The sequence below is a fragment of the Anoplolepis gracilipes genome, chromosome 2 (assembly GCF_047496725.1).
Source record: "Anoplolepis gracilipes chromosome 2, ASM4749672v1, whole genome shotgun sequence".
Classification (NCBI taxonomy): domain Eukaryota; kingdom Metazoa; phylum Arthropoda; class Insecta; order Hymenoptera; family Formicidae; genus Anoplolepis; species Anoplolepis gracilipes.
In genome coordinates this window covers 20,336,138-20,354,054 of record NC_132971.1, presented here as the reverse complement: position 1 = coordinate 20,354,054, position 17,917 = coordinate 20,336,138, and the positions used below count along the sequence as shown (strand labels likewise).

At 40.0% G+C, this 17,917-nt stretch overlaps 1 protein-coding gene across 3 annotated transcripts in view; it reads right to left on the bottom strand.

Annotated features, from left to right (window-relative positions):
• The window catches only part of LOC140676502 (fibroblast growth factor receptor homolog 1), a 39,663-nt gene continuing 21,746 nt past the window's right edge, over window positions 1-17,917 (bottom strand). For 2 of the 3 annotated variants that reach the window (XM_072911623.1, XM_072911625.1), the window contains exons 2-11: window positions 14,463-14,602; window positions 5,778-6,128; window positions 4,960-5,349; window positions 3,740-3,927; window positions 3,366-3,501; window positions 2,786-3,277; window positions 2,155-2,653; window positions 1,875-2,015; window positions 1,655-1,760; window positions 1-1,550 (exon numbers count right to left, since the gene is read on the bottom strand). In XM_072911623.1, coding sequence (XP_072767724.1) covers window positions 1,446-1,550; window positions 1,655-1,760; window positions 1,875-2,015; window positions 2,155-2,653; window positions 2,786-3,277; window positions 3,366-3,501; window positions 3,740-3,927; window positions 4,960-5,349; window positions 5,778-6,128; window positions 14,463-14,544 — 2,490 coding nt within the window. In that variant the 5' untranslated portion in view covers window positions 14,545-14,602 and the 3' untranslated portion in view covers window positions 1-1,445. Of the gene's footprint in view, window positions 1,551-1,654; window positions 1,761-1,874; window positions 2,016-2,154; window positions 2,654-2,785; window positions 3,278-3,365; window positions 3,502-3,739; window positions 3,928-4,633; window positions 4,819-4,959; window positions 5,350-5,777; window positions 6,129-14,462; window positions 14,603-17,917 lie in introns of all 3 variants that reach the window. The other variant, XM_072911626.1, reaches the window with a different exon arrangement.

Genomic DNA, 17,917 nt, shown 5'->3' with positions numbered 1-17,917 from the left:
TTATGTTATTTGGGTACAGATTAATCAATTTATTAAAGACGAACGTCACATTTGTGCGGATGATTCCTTTACACAATCTATACATACATATATGTATCTATGTATCTTACAATAGGTAAATACTAATTCTACCTTTAGATACTTAATAACAAATAATGTTTAAATAAACGCTAAATAAACGATATGTACAATCCGCGGATTAAAAACTACTTTTTTATTTTTTATTGCATAAATTGTTGTCACTTTTTACAAAAAGGGTTGTTCTTAAGAGACATATCTTAAAATTACGTAAAAAAAGATCCTCTGTGAAGACTTAATATAGATACATATATATTTAAATGATATTGATGTACGAGAAATAAATAAAAATCTATCGCTAAGCACCTTTCCTATTTATACATGTTTATCGCCAATCGATATCGATAAGCGATACAGTTCCCAAGTAGCACATGTTCGTTTAATAAACGTTTATAAAACGAACAGTGCTCTACCTGGGTTCTAACAGCAATACTTTGAATTTTTTCTTCGACGCATCTCTTCGGTACAAAACTGATATTGCTCGTTTTGTCTCAGGTTTACGGTCTTATATCTATATCTTTATACTGATGTTTTTTTACAAAATTGTCACAGAACGTTGCGATCCCCGCGATATACAAAATTCACGATCGTTGTCCATTAAAACTAGTCACGTAAAAACACTAAGATCTATCAACTACTATGATACAGAAAAACGTACAATTTCCACAGTTGACTAGTTACAAAAACATAATATCATGCCCACGTTTGAGTTTTCAATCGTGTGATTTTTGTAGATAAATCCATATCGCTCTGTCATAATAAATTACCTCTTCCCGTTTATAGAACCGACAACATCCTTGTAAGGCACTGATTCACATGGCACAATTATATAATATCTATAATTATCTATATATAAAGATATAGGATCTACAAATATAGGTATAGGCGATATACAAATCCACTTTGCATTAGTACTTAAAAGACAGTCTCTTCTCACTTTTTGTAGAGCACTTTCGACTTTGTTCCTTTTATTTTAACTCTAACGTAACATTTATCAATCCCGAATCTCCAATAAAAAAAAATAGTAAATATAGAATGTCCAAATCTCGTATGTATGCGTTTGTGTAAATTGACACTGTTGATGTACGTTATCGTTCCGCGCTTTCCCTTAATTCTATGTATAGATACACAGATCAATACTGATTTATATTATTTGGCGTATTCGCTTACTTTAGTCAATTATCTTTCACATATGACCGACCTCACGTTCGCACTCTTCTCGTCTCTTTATTTTCATTGCCATTTATTTAATTCACTTGTGCTGCTACTTTATTCGGTTACATTCACGAGTTGTTCGAATTATTATCCCATCTAAACAATAAGTAAGCGATGTCCAAGTGATGACATTTCTCCCGAGTACGGGAGATTCATAGTAGATATGGAAACTTTTCTTCGCCATCTTCTTCCGCCTCGCTGGACTCTTGGCTGGATGGAGGTGTATCCAATTGGGGCAGACCGAGATCCAGATATTCCTGATGTCAAAGAGACGTATGTAATCAAGACTCTATTATTACTACTATTAAAAAAAAATGCTAATCTTGTTTATAGATATGTGAATCATGATCACATCGCTCACCTCGTTCGCTGTTATCGTTAATATTCTATCGAGATCCTCGACCAATTCGACAAATGTTGGCCTTTCGTTTGGCTGATAACTCCAACAATCTCTCATGAGCATATATCTATAATGACAAATCAAAAAAAAAAAAAAATAAATTCTCAGGATTAAATCGTATATTATATATCAACTGTATTATAAATAAGTCAAGGTCATATGTAAGAAAAGCGCATCTTACATTTCGATCGAGCAGCAGGGTGGTTTCTCCATTCGATGGCCAGTTCGAAGTAGCTGGAATAGTTTCTCGACCGACGGAACGGACGGGTAAGGCGTACCACCCAGTGTCATGATCTCCCACAACAGAATTCCGTACGACCATCTGCAAACGAAATAAGAAATCGCAATAAGAAATATTAAAAGTTGAAAATATTTAATAATTAAATAATTAAATTAAAATATTGTAATTAAATAGAATCATTGAAGATGAAAGAATAATAATTATTGTGTCGGATACTCACACGTCGGACTGAGTGGTGTAAATACGGTGGAACAAGGCCTCCGGCGCCATCCATTTCACCGGCAGTCGTCCGTCTGTCGTCTTTCTGTAGTAGTCGTGACAGTGAATATCCCTAGCAAGACCGAAATCAGCGATCTTTAGCACGTATTCGTCGCTGACGAGGACGTTCCTGGCAGCCAAGTCCCTGTGTATACATCTCCTACTAGCCAGGTATTCCATTCCGCGCGCTACCTGATAAGCGAACGACACCAGATCCTTTTGCGTGAGAGTCTTTCGCTCCTTTGACTCCTGTCCGATAGTGGGTTCGTATCCCGAAGTGGGTCTGTGATCTCGCAGGAAGTCTCGCAGATTACCATGCGGGGCGAACTCCACCACGACGTACAGAGGACCGTTTTGAGTGCAGGCACCCAACAAATTAATGATGTTTACGTGCTTGCCGATCATCTTCATCATCTCCATTTCGGAAACCAAATCCATCATCTCGGTGTCTGTATGACCCTCTATATAAAAATATAAAATAAATAAATAAATATATATATATATATATATATATATATATATATAAAATATATAAAAAATTATATACTTTATCCCATAAGCTCCCATAAATAATTACGCTTCAATTTGCTTACCTTTCAACATTTTTATCGCCACAACGCTGGGTATTCCAGACTTGCCGGTATTCGTCTCGGCCCTGACGACTTTGCCGAAGGCTCCTTCGCCAAGAGTGTTTCCCAGCGTGAAGTATTCTCTCGACAATTCCCACGCACTGTCTAACGGTAGCTCGTATTCGGATACGTTGTCGCTGCTGCTATCCTCGGCGATGACGGTGGACTTTTGCTTCTCAATCTTCACCACCGGCATCAGCAATTCCTCTTCGATAGCGTTCTGCGCGTTCACCAGTTTCTGCTTTTCCACAATCACCTTCTTCGTCCATTGCGTCACGACCGCCGCACGTGCCGTTTCTATCGCGAGTAGCTTTTTCATTTTCTCGCGTTTCAATCGATGAAAGATGTATATCACCACGATGACCCCCAGAGCGAAGAACACGCACAGAATAGCCGCTAGAATGTTCACAAGAATCTGCGGTCTCGCGGCTAGCGGTACTCTTTGCTCGTCCAGGCCTATATAAGTTTTACAGGATCATTGTAATTTATCATCTCAACGTATACATATACCCGACGTAACTCGAAACAAAATTCGATTACTAACTTTTGACGACACGTAGATAAGCGCTGCTAAATGTTTCCCCTAAAGTGTTCTGGGCGATACACGTGTACCATCCCTCATCCTTCTCGGTAACGTTGTAAAGTTTTAGTTCCTCCGGATTTTCTGTCTGCGTTCCAGCCTATATCGAATGAAATTTCATTGTTAATCGCGCTTTTCGAAGATCAGAATCAATGATTAAGTAATTGATATTTATACACACACGCGCAACATAAATTAAAACATAAACGTATCATTTTAATAAACATTAAGAAAGCATAGAATCATGTTATTGATAGTTATGAAAATTGGAAGCGATGAGAAGCGCAGATGAAGAGAAAGCGATAAAAACGGCAAGTTTGCATGCAAGCTGCGCCCACCTTGACCTCCACCCGTAAGCTCTGATTGGTCTTGTTGACGGTGTCGAGAGAAGTATGGCAACCGTGATACCATTCGAGATGACGATGAGCATCGGAGAGCACTTGGCAGATCATACTAACGTTGCTTCCGATAAGCACTGTGGTATTTCGTGGTGGCCTCGTCAGGATCGGTCGATGCGGTACTGTTTCTAAAGAGAAAAAGAAACCCAGCCACCGTTTTAACCAACGTTTAATGAGTTAGATATACACATAGAAATAATGAAAAAATATACATATAAAGACATTTTCAGTTGTGTGCGTATCAATTTACATTACATACAATTAATAAAATTTTTTTACAACAGATATTGCCGAGAATATAAGAACATATAGAGTAAAAGAAAATTTTTGAAGAGAATATACATTAAAAAAAAATGGGCAAATCTTTTGTAAATCTTTGTAAATCAAGCCTATTTGAAGTAAACAATTTATATATATATATATATATATATATATAAATATTGTACATATATATTTTTTATTACCATTGTGCGATATATAAATATATTTAATTTTTCTTTTATGTTTACATACAAAATATAAAACAGACAAAGAAATAAAAAGACCCGTAACCACAGTGAAGTAGATCTTCCCCAGACAATGTACTGGAAAAAAGAATGATCAAGTTTGTCCTTAACGATTAGAATTTTCTTCGTACCAAACCTAAAAACATTTTTTAGCAATTCCAGAAATTTGTCAAAGGACAGATGATAGTTAGTCGACCCTACACCAGTGATAACAGAACAATATATTATTATGTCGATCAAACTTAATCTCGGAGGAAAAATTGAAATGAGACATGAGGAGACCAGGACCCTCCACCCTCCACCATCGCCGCGTAAATAGCGATTGTACCTGGAGCAGAGTCCCTTTGGGCGAATCCTCTTGATCACCCGGATACTCGGCGACCTTAACCCATTGCATATACGGTTCGAGATCGGAAACGATGGGACACCTGAAGGTCACTACTGTAGTGTTGACCAGAGCGGTCACGTTCTTCGGAAAGTCCTCGTTGATGTACGGCTTATGCGGGAAACGTTCTGCGGTATCGTTAGCAGACTCTCAGCGTTCGAGTCGAGCGTTTACGTAATAAGCGGTTCAAGATCGCGCTGCAGGCACGCTCGTCCGCGACTCGCATAGAAAATAGAGAGCATCAAGGGATATAAGCATCTCAAACTCACCGATTATTTCGACTTTGAAGGTATGATTGATGCATCCGAGATGATTGCATACGATGCATGTGTAATTCCCGCTATCCTTGGTAACGAGATCCTCCAATCTCAAAGTCCACTTCGTCCTGATCGCAGTGCCGAGATCCCGTCTCGGCTCCTCGTTGTTCTTCAGCCACGTGATGTTTGGCCTGGGATTGCCAGTGCTCGGACATCTCAATCGTATCGTGCTGCCGGCAGGCTTTACCATCAACGGGTGCATCTCGTCGGTCTTGTTGAAAACTGGCGGACTCTCCGGTACCGTGTTGTTGTGCTCGCTCTCGACATCGCTTTCGCCCTTCTCGTCCGCATCCGCGTCCAACTTGTCGCTGTCCAGATGCAGCGATCGCGTTTCAGGCAAGTCTGCCGAGGAAATCACGCGTGTAAATTTAATTGGGCTATATTTATATTACTATTTAATCATTTGTTTCTTAAATTAACCGAAATTCATTATTTATATATTTGAAAATTAATTACTTATAAATTTTTTTTTTAATTAAAAATTTTAGTTTTCTCTCTCGAAAATCATTTTAAATTCAATTGTTAAAATAAAATTTATCTTTTTTTTTTCACATCCCACGCAGTTCAAATAAATTGTTTCAGATTCATGCTTTATAGTATAGATATTGAAGATTTTAAATAAAAAAAACGAAGCTCGTTTCAGATTCAAAAGTTTCTATTATTAAAAAAGAAAGTAATTCATCTATCCCAGAAAATATGGCAAACAAAATACATATATCTCTTGTAATATTAATAGTACGATATCGATTTTCGCGAAAGGATAAACTTACTTCTAGCTTCAACCTCAAGATCATTGCTCTCTTCTTCCGGCCTGAGTATGCTCATAATACCGCTGGTTTCTTCAGCCTCATTCTGAAAACCATCGTTCTGTAGAGTCTCGATGCGTACGGTCACGTTTCTCCACTCGACACTCTCGTTCGACTGCAGTCTACAACCGTAGACACCCGCGTCGTTCACGTCGACGTATTTGAACTTCACAGACTGCTTCGTCACGCGTATCCTCGTGGTTGACCGCAATGCTTCGTCGTCTTTATACCAGTCTATCTCGATGCCAGGGTTTCGCTGGCAACGTAGCAAAAGCTTCTCGCCCACGGGCATCGCTACATCGTCATTAATTGCATCTGCAACGTAAATAATATGCATCCTATTATGCGTGTGAATATACCACGATAGCGAATATAAATCCAATCTGTCCGTCGGGTATGTTGCACGCAATACGATGTTAACAACCAGGCGAAGAATATGCACAGTTTTTTATCACCGAGATTATTCTACCTTTCTTGTTCAAACAGGCTTCAGGCTTCCGCGAAGCAAAACTCATAATTTTTTCCTTTTTGAATTCTAGTTCCATTCATGCTGATATAATAATATCAAATCATCGTCGACGTCGAGCGGTCCTTATCTCTTCTAGAAGACTAACGGTGATTCTGGCTTTTCGCGCGAAATAATATAAAAAAAAAAAAAAAAAAAAAAAATTGGCGTTGTTCGAAACAAGTTATAAATTGATTGCGAGATAAGGTAAATAAATTGAATTTAATTTATTCAACAGTCCTCCCTAAATAAATAGCAAACGTTGGCTTTCCGTCGTTTCGTATCGATTCGCGCCGTCGAGACGCGCGACGATCTATAATAATCGTCGCCACGAGAGCTTGCGGAAGTCGGAGAGAAATGTATTTGCGCCTGTGACGAGTGCAAAACGAGACGAGGCTTGGCTCTCGCACTAGTCGGGTCTATCACCGCGATATTCCCGCTGGTTTGATCAAGGAAACTCATTTTCCTGCCCGACTCATTCATGAGGCTGACCGGCCGGAGTATCGCCATTTGGCAGACAGCCAGAAGTGAATCGCGACACACTGTCCCTTCCGACGTTCCATCTGGAGTCTTTTTGCCCCTCCGTCCTCAGAATGCGTCGCGCACTAAATTTAGAGCGCGACCATCCCCCGCGACCCCTCGCCGTCGCTCCCTCCTCTGTGAATCGCCCTACGATTACGACCACTAATAGTACTACGAAACGCGTCTTCATCTGGACACGAGAGTGTCGCGTTCAGTAATTCCGATATTTTTTTTTAGTCAATAAAAAAGCTAATTTAGTTAATAGAAAATGTAAGATGTCGATTTCTCTCTTTCACTTTATAATAATAATAATAATAATAATAATCTATTTCTTCTCTCTTTTTTTTTTTTTTTTTTTGTCCTCAACAGATATACTTCCTGTGAGGTACTCCAGACACGCTAGGAAGAGAGGAGGCTTCAATTCAATCGAGATCCGAGGCTCGTGAGCTTTCTTCTCGCGGATCTTTAAACATCCTCGCCAAAGCCATCCTTCGCGTACAAACGGGTCGTTGTGCCTAGCGAGAGCCCTCGACGGAAATCGATCATCGAGTTTATTGTCGCTCGTCGTCGCGGCCGACTCTGCTTCGCTCTTTTTCGGGAGACAGTAACAGATGCGAGGCACGTGGCTGGGATCGGCGCGGCGGCTGCGACTCGATGCACAAAATTCGATACAAATGTGCTCCCTCGATCAACGAAACATATACTTGCCTATTTTAATAAAGGCAGACTTGTTTTCAAGATCGAAGAAACATATTACAAAAATATATACCTACTACATCTTCGATCTTTAAAACAAGTCTGCTTTTATGAAAATTTGATTTAGCCTAAAATAAGAGAGATAAGTGATTCCTGTGTATATTTTTATATACGTTCGCGTGAAAATCGAATGGTTAAAACAACACGGCCGGATCTAGAGCAGATACGAGTTCGATCGATGCCAGAGATCGATAGCCCAAAAGCAGGGATCGATTTTCCTCGCGTGAGTAGCAGTTCACGTCGGGCCATCTGCCAGTTCGCGTCGAGCCAGACGCCAGGAATAGCCTTAAACGTTTCGAGTTTCGAGAGCTTTGCGCCACTTTTGCCCATGTTTTGTTCTCCTGCTTCCTGCCTTTCTGACTTGGATCGCGATTCGCGATACAGAGACTCCGATACGTGCAGATGTTTGTACAGATTTCTCGCGCGCAGACAGGTACATTTTATACACGGCGTAAAAAAAAATTTCTAAAAAAAATACCGCGCTCGTGTGATTCTCCTTCAAACAAATTCCTCGGCGAGAATCTCGTTTGCTGCGTCACTGAAATATTACCACTAGCAAGGTAAATAAAGTGTTTGCAGCATTGCAGAGAAGAGAATAAATGAATTTCTCCAACAAACCAGTCTTTGGTCGTAAATAAAATTTATTTTATCAAGTTGCAAACACTTTAAAAAGTGCGTCGAGGAAAAATCTTTCAAGGTCAAACTCATTTAATTCTAATTTCGATATCGAATTCGTGCCTCGTGTACAGACCATTAGCCATTAACGTCGACGGAAATCCCTGGTTTGTCAACGTCAGCGGTCGTTTATTTACTCGTGTCGTGCTGCCTGAAACGCACACATTTTTACCACCCTGTCTAAAATTGACGCGTATAGGGTTTTATCTCGTTCTAGGTGTGGATATAATGATAGTTGTAGCAGTCGCATCTCTATTCTATCCTCTAGTCCTAGTCTAGCGTTTCTTCGTTTCTCGTCCCTTTTAATTTCTTCACGCGCGCTCCGTATCTTCGCGACGTGTAATCTTTCAATAACAGCCTAACATCTTTCAACGTAGCCACATTTTCTTAAAGGGATCCCGGCAAAGCTCTCGATGCGCTCGCGTCTCGCCGGGAGCACGTGCCGCTCGTAAATCGCTATCAAAGTTTCCGCGCAAACGGAGGCGCGGCCTGACCGGTTTTCTTCCAGTGTCGGACAGCTTCATAAATAACAGCCATTTCCTCGCATACGCATGGCTCGGGAATAAAATCATGCGAATACAGAGTAAATAACATTTTGCCCGCACAGGCATATGTAATTCAACCGTCAGCAAGCGTGAAAATAGCCAGAGTTATCGGACGACAACCCTGAGCGTTACAGGAAACATCAACGTGCCTTCAGCAAGAGAGATTCTAGAGAGGATAATCAAATCGATAACATATCTGGCTTCGAAGAATCTGAAATAGATTTATCACATTGTATCACGGCTAATGGACGACTTTCAGCGTTTTCATCCAAATGAACGAGATAGCCGAGAAGTACTGAACACTGATTGTTTCGTTCAGAGAGAGGAGATCAAATCGAGGCCGGCACGAAAGGATTATGGCGCGAGAATCTGCGCAAGAGGGTTGTGCCAAAAATATTTTCACATGTGTGTGGCTGGCTACGCCGATTTCCGCCATCATTTCAACGAACGCATAAATTAATCCGAACCTAACCAGATTAGAAATTCAAAAGAATCTCTGTATATCGATCTCTTGATATTTAATCTCGATGATCTTTTGCGTCCGGACAGCAAAATGCTCCACCATGTTTTGCTCACAACTGTCGGGTTGAGTATAATAAAATTGCAACGCGAGACGCTTCGTTAAAATGCTTCAAGAAATCGAGACAGTACGCGAGTACGCGCTTGTGTTATTCTACGGAACGAATCGTTTTACATTGCCCGTTTGCTCTTGCCTCAAATGGAACCAGATCTCTCGCTTCGACCGAAATAGCCAGGAGTCGAGAGACGCTGCTCTGGGCAGGGATATCGTGCGCGTGATTTACGTTCCTTTAATTGCCCCTTTGCTTTTCCATTTTTACGGAAGCAAACAACTGTCGCTGCCTTACGTAGCGTGATCATTTTCGCGAAGCGAGATACGTCAATGCAAGGAAACAAAAAATTATAAGCAATGTATTAAAAAAATCTGCATTATAGTCAGTGTTTCACATATATCATATTGGAGTCATCTAGATAAGCATAAGATATATAATATTAAATAATCGTAAAGTATGTTTATTAAGAGTCGAGTTCCACTGATTGCAAAATTTTCTTAAATAACCAATTAAGACAGATAACGCATTTCATCTAAGATAAAGATATAGATAATATTTATATCCAATTATTATCTAGATAATAGAAAACACTGCGGTTACAGTCATTTAAATAACAGAGTTATTTACAGATTACAGAGTTAGATAAATATTTGAATCAAGATCTTGTTTGCGAATTTTCTAGGCGAATAAACATATCGGTAGAAAAAGACGCAGCGCGAAAAAAATCGCAAAATTAAAAGTGAGTGTCACATTTGCGTGATTAATCGGCAACGAGAAACGGCGATTGTTGACAGAAATCACACCGATCGCCATGTCGTATCAAAACAACCGGACTAATTCTTTGTGCGAATGTGAGAAATGAAGAAAATTAGTTCATTAAAAAAAAAAAAATAAAAAAAAAATAAAAAAAACGATCTTCAAAGAAACAGAAAAATCAAGACATCCCAAGGAAACGCTCTCGACCTCGAAAGAGTGCCTCTCGCAGTGTCAGATTACGATCGTCCCACGCGTCCGACTTTTAGCATCTTCATCCGTTGACGAGAGAGAGAGGGAGGGGGAAGGGAAGAAAGGAGAAGGAGGAAAGAAAGAGAAATCTCTTTCTTCGTGCCGCGCGATCATCCCGATGTAGCGGTCGATCTAACGCGAGATGATGATTCGACAAAAAAAGAAGAAACTCGAGACACACGATAAGCCTCTTGTGCGAGCGGCACCTCCCTTCTCGCGGAAACGCTAAAACGCGCCGACTGATCCTTCCCCCCCCCCCCATCAGACACCAGCGTCTTCTTATTCCATAGAAATAGAAGATTCACCTATCCGGATAAACGTTTCTTCGTGGAAACCTGTCGGCGCGCTCAAAGTTTTGCAATTGAAACGCGCCCCGCAACGATTCCTTGATGGTTGACGATGTTTTTTTTATCACCGACCAGTTTAGCAATACTACTTCGCGATAGTAAAACTGGCAGCATCGCGATCTAATTATCTTGTTTTATTACCGGCACGTGTTTTGACGGCTAAAGCGATTCTCCTCTCCCCGGAGGAAAGTAAAATGAATCTCTCGTCGAGAACTCTTTCTTTCAAAAAAAGACCCGATATGCGCAACAATTCGAGATCATTGGTCAAAAAGCGGTCTTCGGCAAAGACTCACGCGGATTATGAAAGTGTCCTGTCATATCGCATCGTCCGTTCGCGTCAAGGTACGGCGTTAATAAAGCATAACTGGACCTATCTGGACCAGAATAGAAACAGGCCAACGAAATTGCCTTGATGATCTAATTAAGATTCCATTTCGTCCTGGAAACCCTCCCGCTTTAATGGAGCGAACACGTGGGGTGAAAAGACGAGAAGATTTACGGACCGGGAGAAAGGGCAGATAGAAACGTCGAGATTCTTGACGGGTCGAGAGTCTGAAATGACGGCCATACATATATATATATATATATATATATATATATATATCCGCATAATTACACCTTAAAACGTATCATCCGACTCTCGGGGGATTAAGAAACGTCATTCGGGAGAGCGCTCGTTATCTTAACGAGCTAAGCTCGTTTCAGGCATCGTTTCAAGTCCGAGTCTCGTCTACTTCCGTACCGGCTTTCCGATTCGCGCTTCTTATAAAACGAGAGATACGTTGCTCTTCTGACGATTCTAATCTTCAGCGAGCGAGACGAACGGGATACGGGCATCGGTCCAGCGGGAAAACCGCATCAGTGACGCTCGATCAACTGGCATCGGGACCGTCGTCTCTTGGCGAAATCTCCATCTCCGTCTCCCTCAGTCGATCTCCCCTCTCCCCCGTCTTCCGTAAATCGCGCTCCGCTGCCATCTCTTTCATTGTCCAATTGGTAATATCAGTCGCTATTACGCTGTTGAATACATTTAATAGACAAAAGATTGGCAGTGGCTCTCATCGCGGTCTCTCGCGACCACGGCAGTAGAGTAGCCGCTTCTCCCTTCTTCGTCCTCGTCCGTCACTGAATTTAGCCCGAGAAAATGGCGTTTCGTACGCCACCGCCGCGTCGGGAGAATATCGTTGTTGGCGATTCGGTAATAGCGGCACCGCAGCCCGACTCGGCATTCAATGACCGAGCAATTGGACAATTGAGCCCAATCATAATAACGCTCATACGCATATCGTACCAGAGATCGTGTTTCGCCGTGGTTCACCGCGCGCGACGCGTTATTTATTTACCAAAGTATCAATTCCCCCGCCGGCGGTGGAATATCGGATTCGTTGAAAATAACAATCGGGGGAACCGCCGATTAAAAAGGGCGGAGAGGGGAGGAAGGAGAACCGCGACATTATGAATCTCCGTCGAGATATTTAGGCTCCCTCCCCCCTCCCTCCTACGCCCCCCCCCCCCGAGAACGCGGCGCAAAGAGAGAGAGAGAGAGAGAGAGAGACCCCCGTGTATTCTGGCGCGTTTATTACGCACGTGGTCTCGTAAGTTGCGCTGAAATTCCAACGAAATCTCTACTTTCCAGCATGTACCAACTACGAAATATAGGAGAAACGGCAACGCACGTTTTACAAAGCCCCGTCTGTTCGCCAGATGTGACGGCCGAAAATTTTCGACCGCGCCTTTCCACCTTTCACCAGCAATATCAAACTTTTGTTTCGTGGAATTTGATATTTCTATTGTTTAGAACAACAAACTAGTCTTACGTTCTCTCTCTCTCTCTCTCTCTCTCGTCGTTCGCGAAATGCGCCGTAACAATTACGTAATGGTCGTCTAGGAGTATAAGACGAGTAAGATATTCAAGGATCGTGCCGAGAAAGCAAAATTGCTGAGATCGAAATCGGTGATGAATGATCCGTTTGCGCGACTCATTGCGTGCGATGCACGCTCTACCGGCAATTATGTCCGCTCGAGATATAATTATATCGTCGCGTTCACGCTAATTAATTGCCCTGTGCATTTCTCCGTCGACGTTATAATTTCCGAGAGTGCGTCCGGTTTTGGCAATCGGATCGGTAATTATTCTCTGTTTCACGTCTCTCGTCGACCGTAACAAACTGTCAAGAAGCTATTTAAATAGCGACTTCAAGACGCATGTACCTACGCGGTAATTTCCCCACGGGCGTGATGAGATTTCTCAAGAATGGAAGCGCCGATAATTAAATCGTATCTACAAAGTCTGAAGGAGGGGGGGGGGGGGAGCGACGTGACTAGAAATAAACTCGGATCGAATGACTGGCGCGAAAGCTCGATTAAGCCGACGGTTTCTCGGTATAGATTTCACAAAATACCTCCGCGTGTGTTACTTTTCTTCCGTGTCATTAACCCTTCTTAAAACGTTAATTCGTGCCAACGACTTTAACCCGCCGGAGGTCGCGCTTTTTTTCATGACATCGTGAATCACGTAGGGTCAATCATGACCCCTAAAAGTAGGGATTTATATTGTCAAAAAAATTTAATTTTATTAATTTTTTTGTTTTATCTATTCTTATGATTATATTTTTACTTTTATTTTTATTTTTTATTTAGTTTAGGGGGCATGATTGACCCCATGTGATCTGCGACATCATAAAAATACTATATCGTCAAAAAAATTCAATTTTATTTATTTTTTTGTTTTATTTATTTATAATTATTAAGATAATATTAATATTTACCCCACGCGACCTCCGACGGGTTAACGTAATCGAAAAACGAAATCCAAAAATTTTATTAACGCTAGACTCATCGCAAGACCAAATATATGTAATACGTTTTGAATTTATGTCACAGAGAGGAACAACAATTTCTTTTTTTTTTCCTTTGTGTTTTTAATCGCACAGTCAGAAAATAATATTAAAGTTTACGATTAATCGATTCTCAAGTTGCAAGTATTTCTCTGGTATCTCGCGGAATTCTTCCTCGTTGTTCCTTTTTTTACTTGTGCTTCCGGCTCTTTCGCTTTTACTAGCTTCCTCGTCGAGCTCGGAGGAGGGGGAGGGGGGGGGCTTCTACCTCGCGCTATTTTTCACGTCGCGCGGTTCGCACTAGTCGCGCTTATTCCTTTTTCAATACGAAAATATCGCGGAACGGCGCCGGATGACGTTGCAGACTTCCTTTACAAATCTTCGGCTCGCTACGATCGCGTACCAGGCCTGTCTCGTCGTAACATTCACTCGTTTAATTTTAATCGTGATTTTTACGCCGCAGAACGATGAGACTTTACCACGAAACGAATAATTATGACGGGCCGATAACAAAATTATATGTTGCGATAGCGTTACTTTGAAACACAATATTTGTCAGATTTCGTGTAATTGTGATTTTATTTATACCTTTACAAAAGTATTCTTAGAAAACGTCGCGAGAATGCTTCTTTGAATTACGGAACAATCTCGAAATATAAGTCGACTCAAAAGCATTGATATAATTGCATGTCTTACAAATTAATTTCTAAATCATTCAAGTCACCACTTTGTTAGCCATGGTTTACATTTTATTTGTATGAAGTATACAAGTATGTTAAAAATTTTAGCATTGTCATTAAATGAATAATAATTAGAGAATTTTTCTAAGAAATGTATGTAAGAGAACATAAAAATGTGATAAGAGAATAAAACGTGCTTTCTTACCTAGCCAAATGACTCGTCCTTGAGAAAGCCCAATCTCTAGGATAACGAGAATTCCAAAAATAAGATAGATCCTCGTCGCCATTTCGTTTCGTTGGACACCAGATATATGTAATTAATGTAATCGCGGCATGGGTGATTTCCTGAAACAGATAGCGTGGAAAGGTCGTTTATTTTCTCTTTTCTTGTGTATTTACTGAGATAAAGTAACAGACATAAGGCTAAAATTCTTTCTTTTTCGAATCTTCGGAAACAACGAAAAAAACATCGATTATCATCCCATAAATCGTCGAATAATTATCATAAAAAAATGACATAGAGAGAGAGAGAGAGAGAGAGAGAGAGAGAGAGAGAGAGAGAGAGAGGAAAGAGAAAAATAAAAGAAAGTAAATGTGAAAAACACGTGGTGAAAAGTAATCAAGTATTCCATAGGATCAAAACAAACACGCAATTTACGTGGGAATTAATAATAGAAGAACAAAACGCTCATTTCCTTCCACGTTCCCTGCTTTTCTTCGATCTCTCGACCTCGTCGATTTTTTCTCTATTTCGCGAGGAGCGTCTCCCGACGTTGGCCGACGGCCAAAACGGCGAAAACGCGCGATGCACTCGCCGAGGACACGCCGACCAACGGTTTTAGATACGATCACATGTTGAAATACAGACTTGGGAGCGTCGAGCCTTACGCACGTGCTGCTTCCCGTCCGGGAACGAACGCGCCTTTCGCTCCCTTTAAAAAATCCGACTCTCGAAAATCATCGTTGTCGTAAATCCAGGGCCGATCAGGGCTGTATCGAACGATTCACTCATCCACGTCACGCGATCGCCAATCTCAATTCCCAGATAAAGTCGGCTAAAGCAAGGGAAAAATTCCCTTCCCCCCCCCCCCCTCCGGAAAGAATCAGAGCGGTAAGAAAATAATATATTTTTAAAAAACATCCTATATATTTGCATTTGTTTTCCCATAACGTCGTAAACGAGCGTTGAAAAGCATCGAGGGTGAAATTTTCGACAGATTGTTTTCTTTGAAACGCCTTAACGATCGCGTGGACACATCTTCCGTTGAGAACTCGACCCCTCGGGAGAAGGATAGTCGCCTGGTAGAAAACTCAAGGAAAGAAAAAAAGAAATAACTAATCCAGCAAACGACGATTAATATCCGACCTTTCCTCAGGGGGGCTCGAGGAATCTCACGGGTTCTTGGTGCTGGGACCGTTTCCCTTCGGATAGACGCGTCACCTGTTGCGTCGATGAAAAAGAGAAATACGCGCGCACCCTCATCGAAATACATATATCCATGTTTCATCTCTCTCAGATGATGGCGTCGTGAGAAGATTTTTCCCGAGTGTTCGAGGCAGGCCAGAAAAAGGTTCGGTAACGAGAGAAGGCACTAGAGTACGCGAAACTGAAGGAAAACCATATTTTTCTCCAAGGCAATATTATAGAAACAATCAGGTAGTTTGTAACTGAAAATCTGGCGACCATACTGTCGCAATATGAGAGAGTCCGCAGTTTTCAAATAACTGCAAAAAGAACAGAGCAAATGTTCAACGAAAATAATGCCGAAATAATAAGACAGTAATTTAGAAACATTTCGACGTATTATATAATACATTATGTATGTATTATGTATGTATAAATGATTAAAATTGTACTCAAGATTTTCTTCTCTCTACGATAGAATTAATTTTTTTTCTTATTTCAAAAGATATATTTTCAAATGTATATTATTTCAGCATTAAATGTCTAACATAAAATGTTTAAATTTTCTTGACAAATATCTAAATCTCTCTTTTAATATAATAGAAAATAAGTTTTACTTTGATGAGTATCAAACGAATATAATTTCAAGTATTCATATACATATATTTTTTTCACAAATTCTTCTCTCTCTGAAAAATAGATACTTTGAGGTCATTTACCGCTAAATGTGCTTTTAAATAGATTTGTATACGTAAAATAGAATAACGTTAGAATATGTTTAAAATTCCTTTAGTATGCTTAGAATATGCTAGAAATCTTTTAATTTTATATTCCTTTATAGAGAATTTAAATTGTGTTTTTAATTTCTGTTTTTAATTATATACATAAATCGATTTTTATTACACAGGATGTAAAAGAATTCGGGAACACGGAATACGCAGCGTGATTGTCCGTGCCAAAAGAAGCAACTTTTTCCTCAGCGAACGTCAAAAAAAGTTCTCTTTTCTTGCTACAGTCGGACCTCTTATCCTATGACATTTTCGGTCCAGAATCTTCCCCTTAAACCTCTGATCTTATGACAAAAGTTTGAGAGTGGGGGTATAATTCCCCTTTCGCGGTCGTAGCATGAGAGGATTTTTTGTCGTAGGATAAGAGGTTTCGTAGCATAAGAAGGTCGTAGGATAATAGGTCCAACTGTACTTTCCAAATTTTGTTATTATTTATCTTTGTAACTAAATGTTAAATAAAAATTTTAGTAAAATAAACTCCACCTAAAATTAACTGAAGAATATAATTGTGTTAATCTTTTAATTCTACAAACTTTGGTTTGCAAAAAACTCATCTTTCTCAATTGCTTATAACTCAACAATTATTGATGCCTTTGACATTTTTGCATATATTATGCACGATTTAAATTCAACAAACTATAAAATTAAAGATCCGTATTCGCTCTAAGCACATTCTAATATTCTATTTTAAGCGTAAAAATTAAATGAGAGGCACATTTAGCGATAAATAACCTTAAAATATCTATTTTTAGAGAGAGAAATAATAGTTTGTGAAACATGAAAAATATTATAATAAAACATAAAATTTTATTTTTATATTAAAATACGAGATATCCTTTATCTTTATTTATATTTAATTATCTTATATTGCGTTATATGTATATTTATTGTGTGATAATTTCATTTATCAATATATGTATATATGGTGTGAGAGTAAAAAAATATCACCTTTCGTAAAAAATATTATTTCGATTCGGCGCGTTTGTGCGTATTTTATTCGAGGTATTCGGGCGAAAATAAATTGCGATGATCGGGAATACATGTGACGCTAATATTAGAGAAATTTCATATTTCGGGGCAACATCGCTCTAATAATTTCGCTGACTTTAAGTATGCGTGGGTTGTGAAATTCGAGCAAAGCGCAAATATTTCGATCGTTGTATAAAGATCGCAGCCTAAAGAGCTTTATATTAGTTGAAAAATAAGCAACCGCGTAGGACGTATCGCGTATAACGTCGCAATAGTGAGTTTCGAAAGTTTTGCGTGCGATTCTCGGTAATGCATATATACGTAACTAATAATCAAGTCATTCGAGGGGACGATCCTATGATTTATCATTCGAGAACATCTTCCTGGAATTTAATGCGCGAAGTATTCTGTATCATTTTAGTCACGCTATTAGCTGTTTTACGATCGCACAGCTAAAAAGCGATACTGAGGATCCCGATCTGCGGGGAATGTCACCGT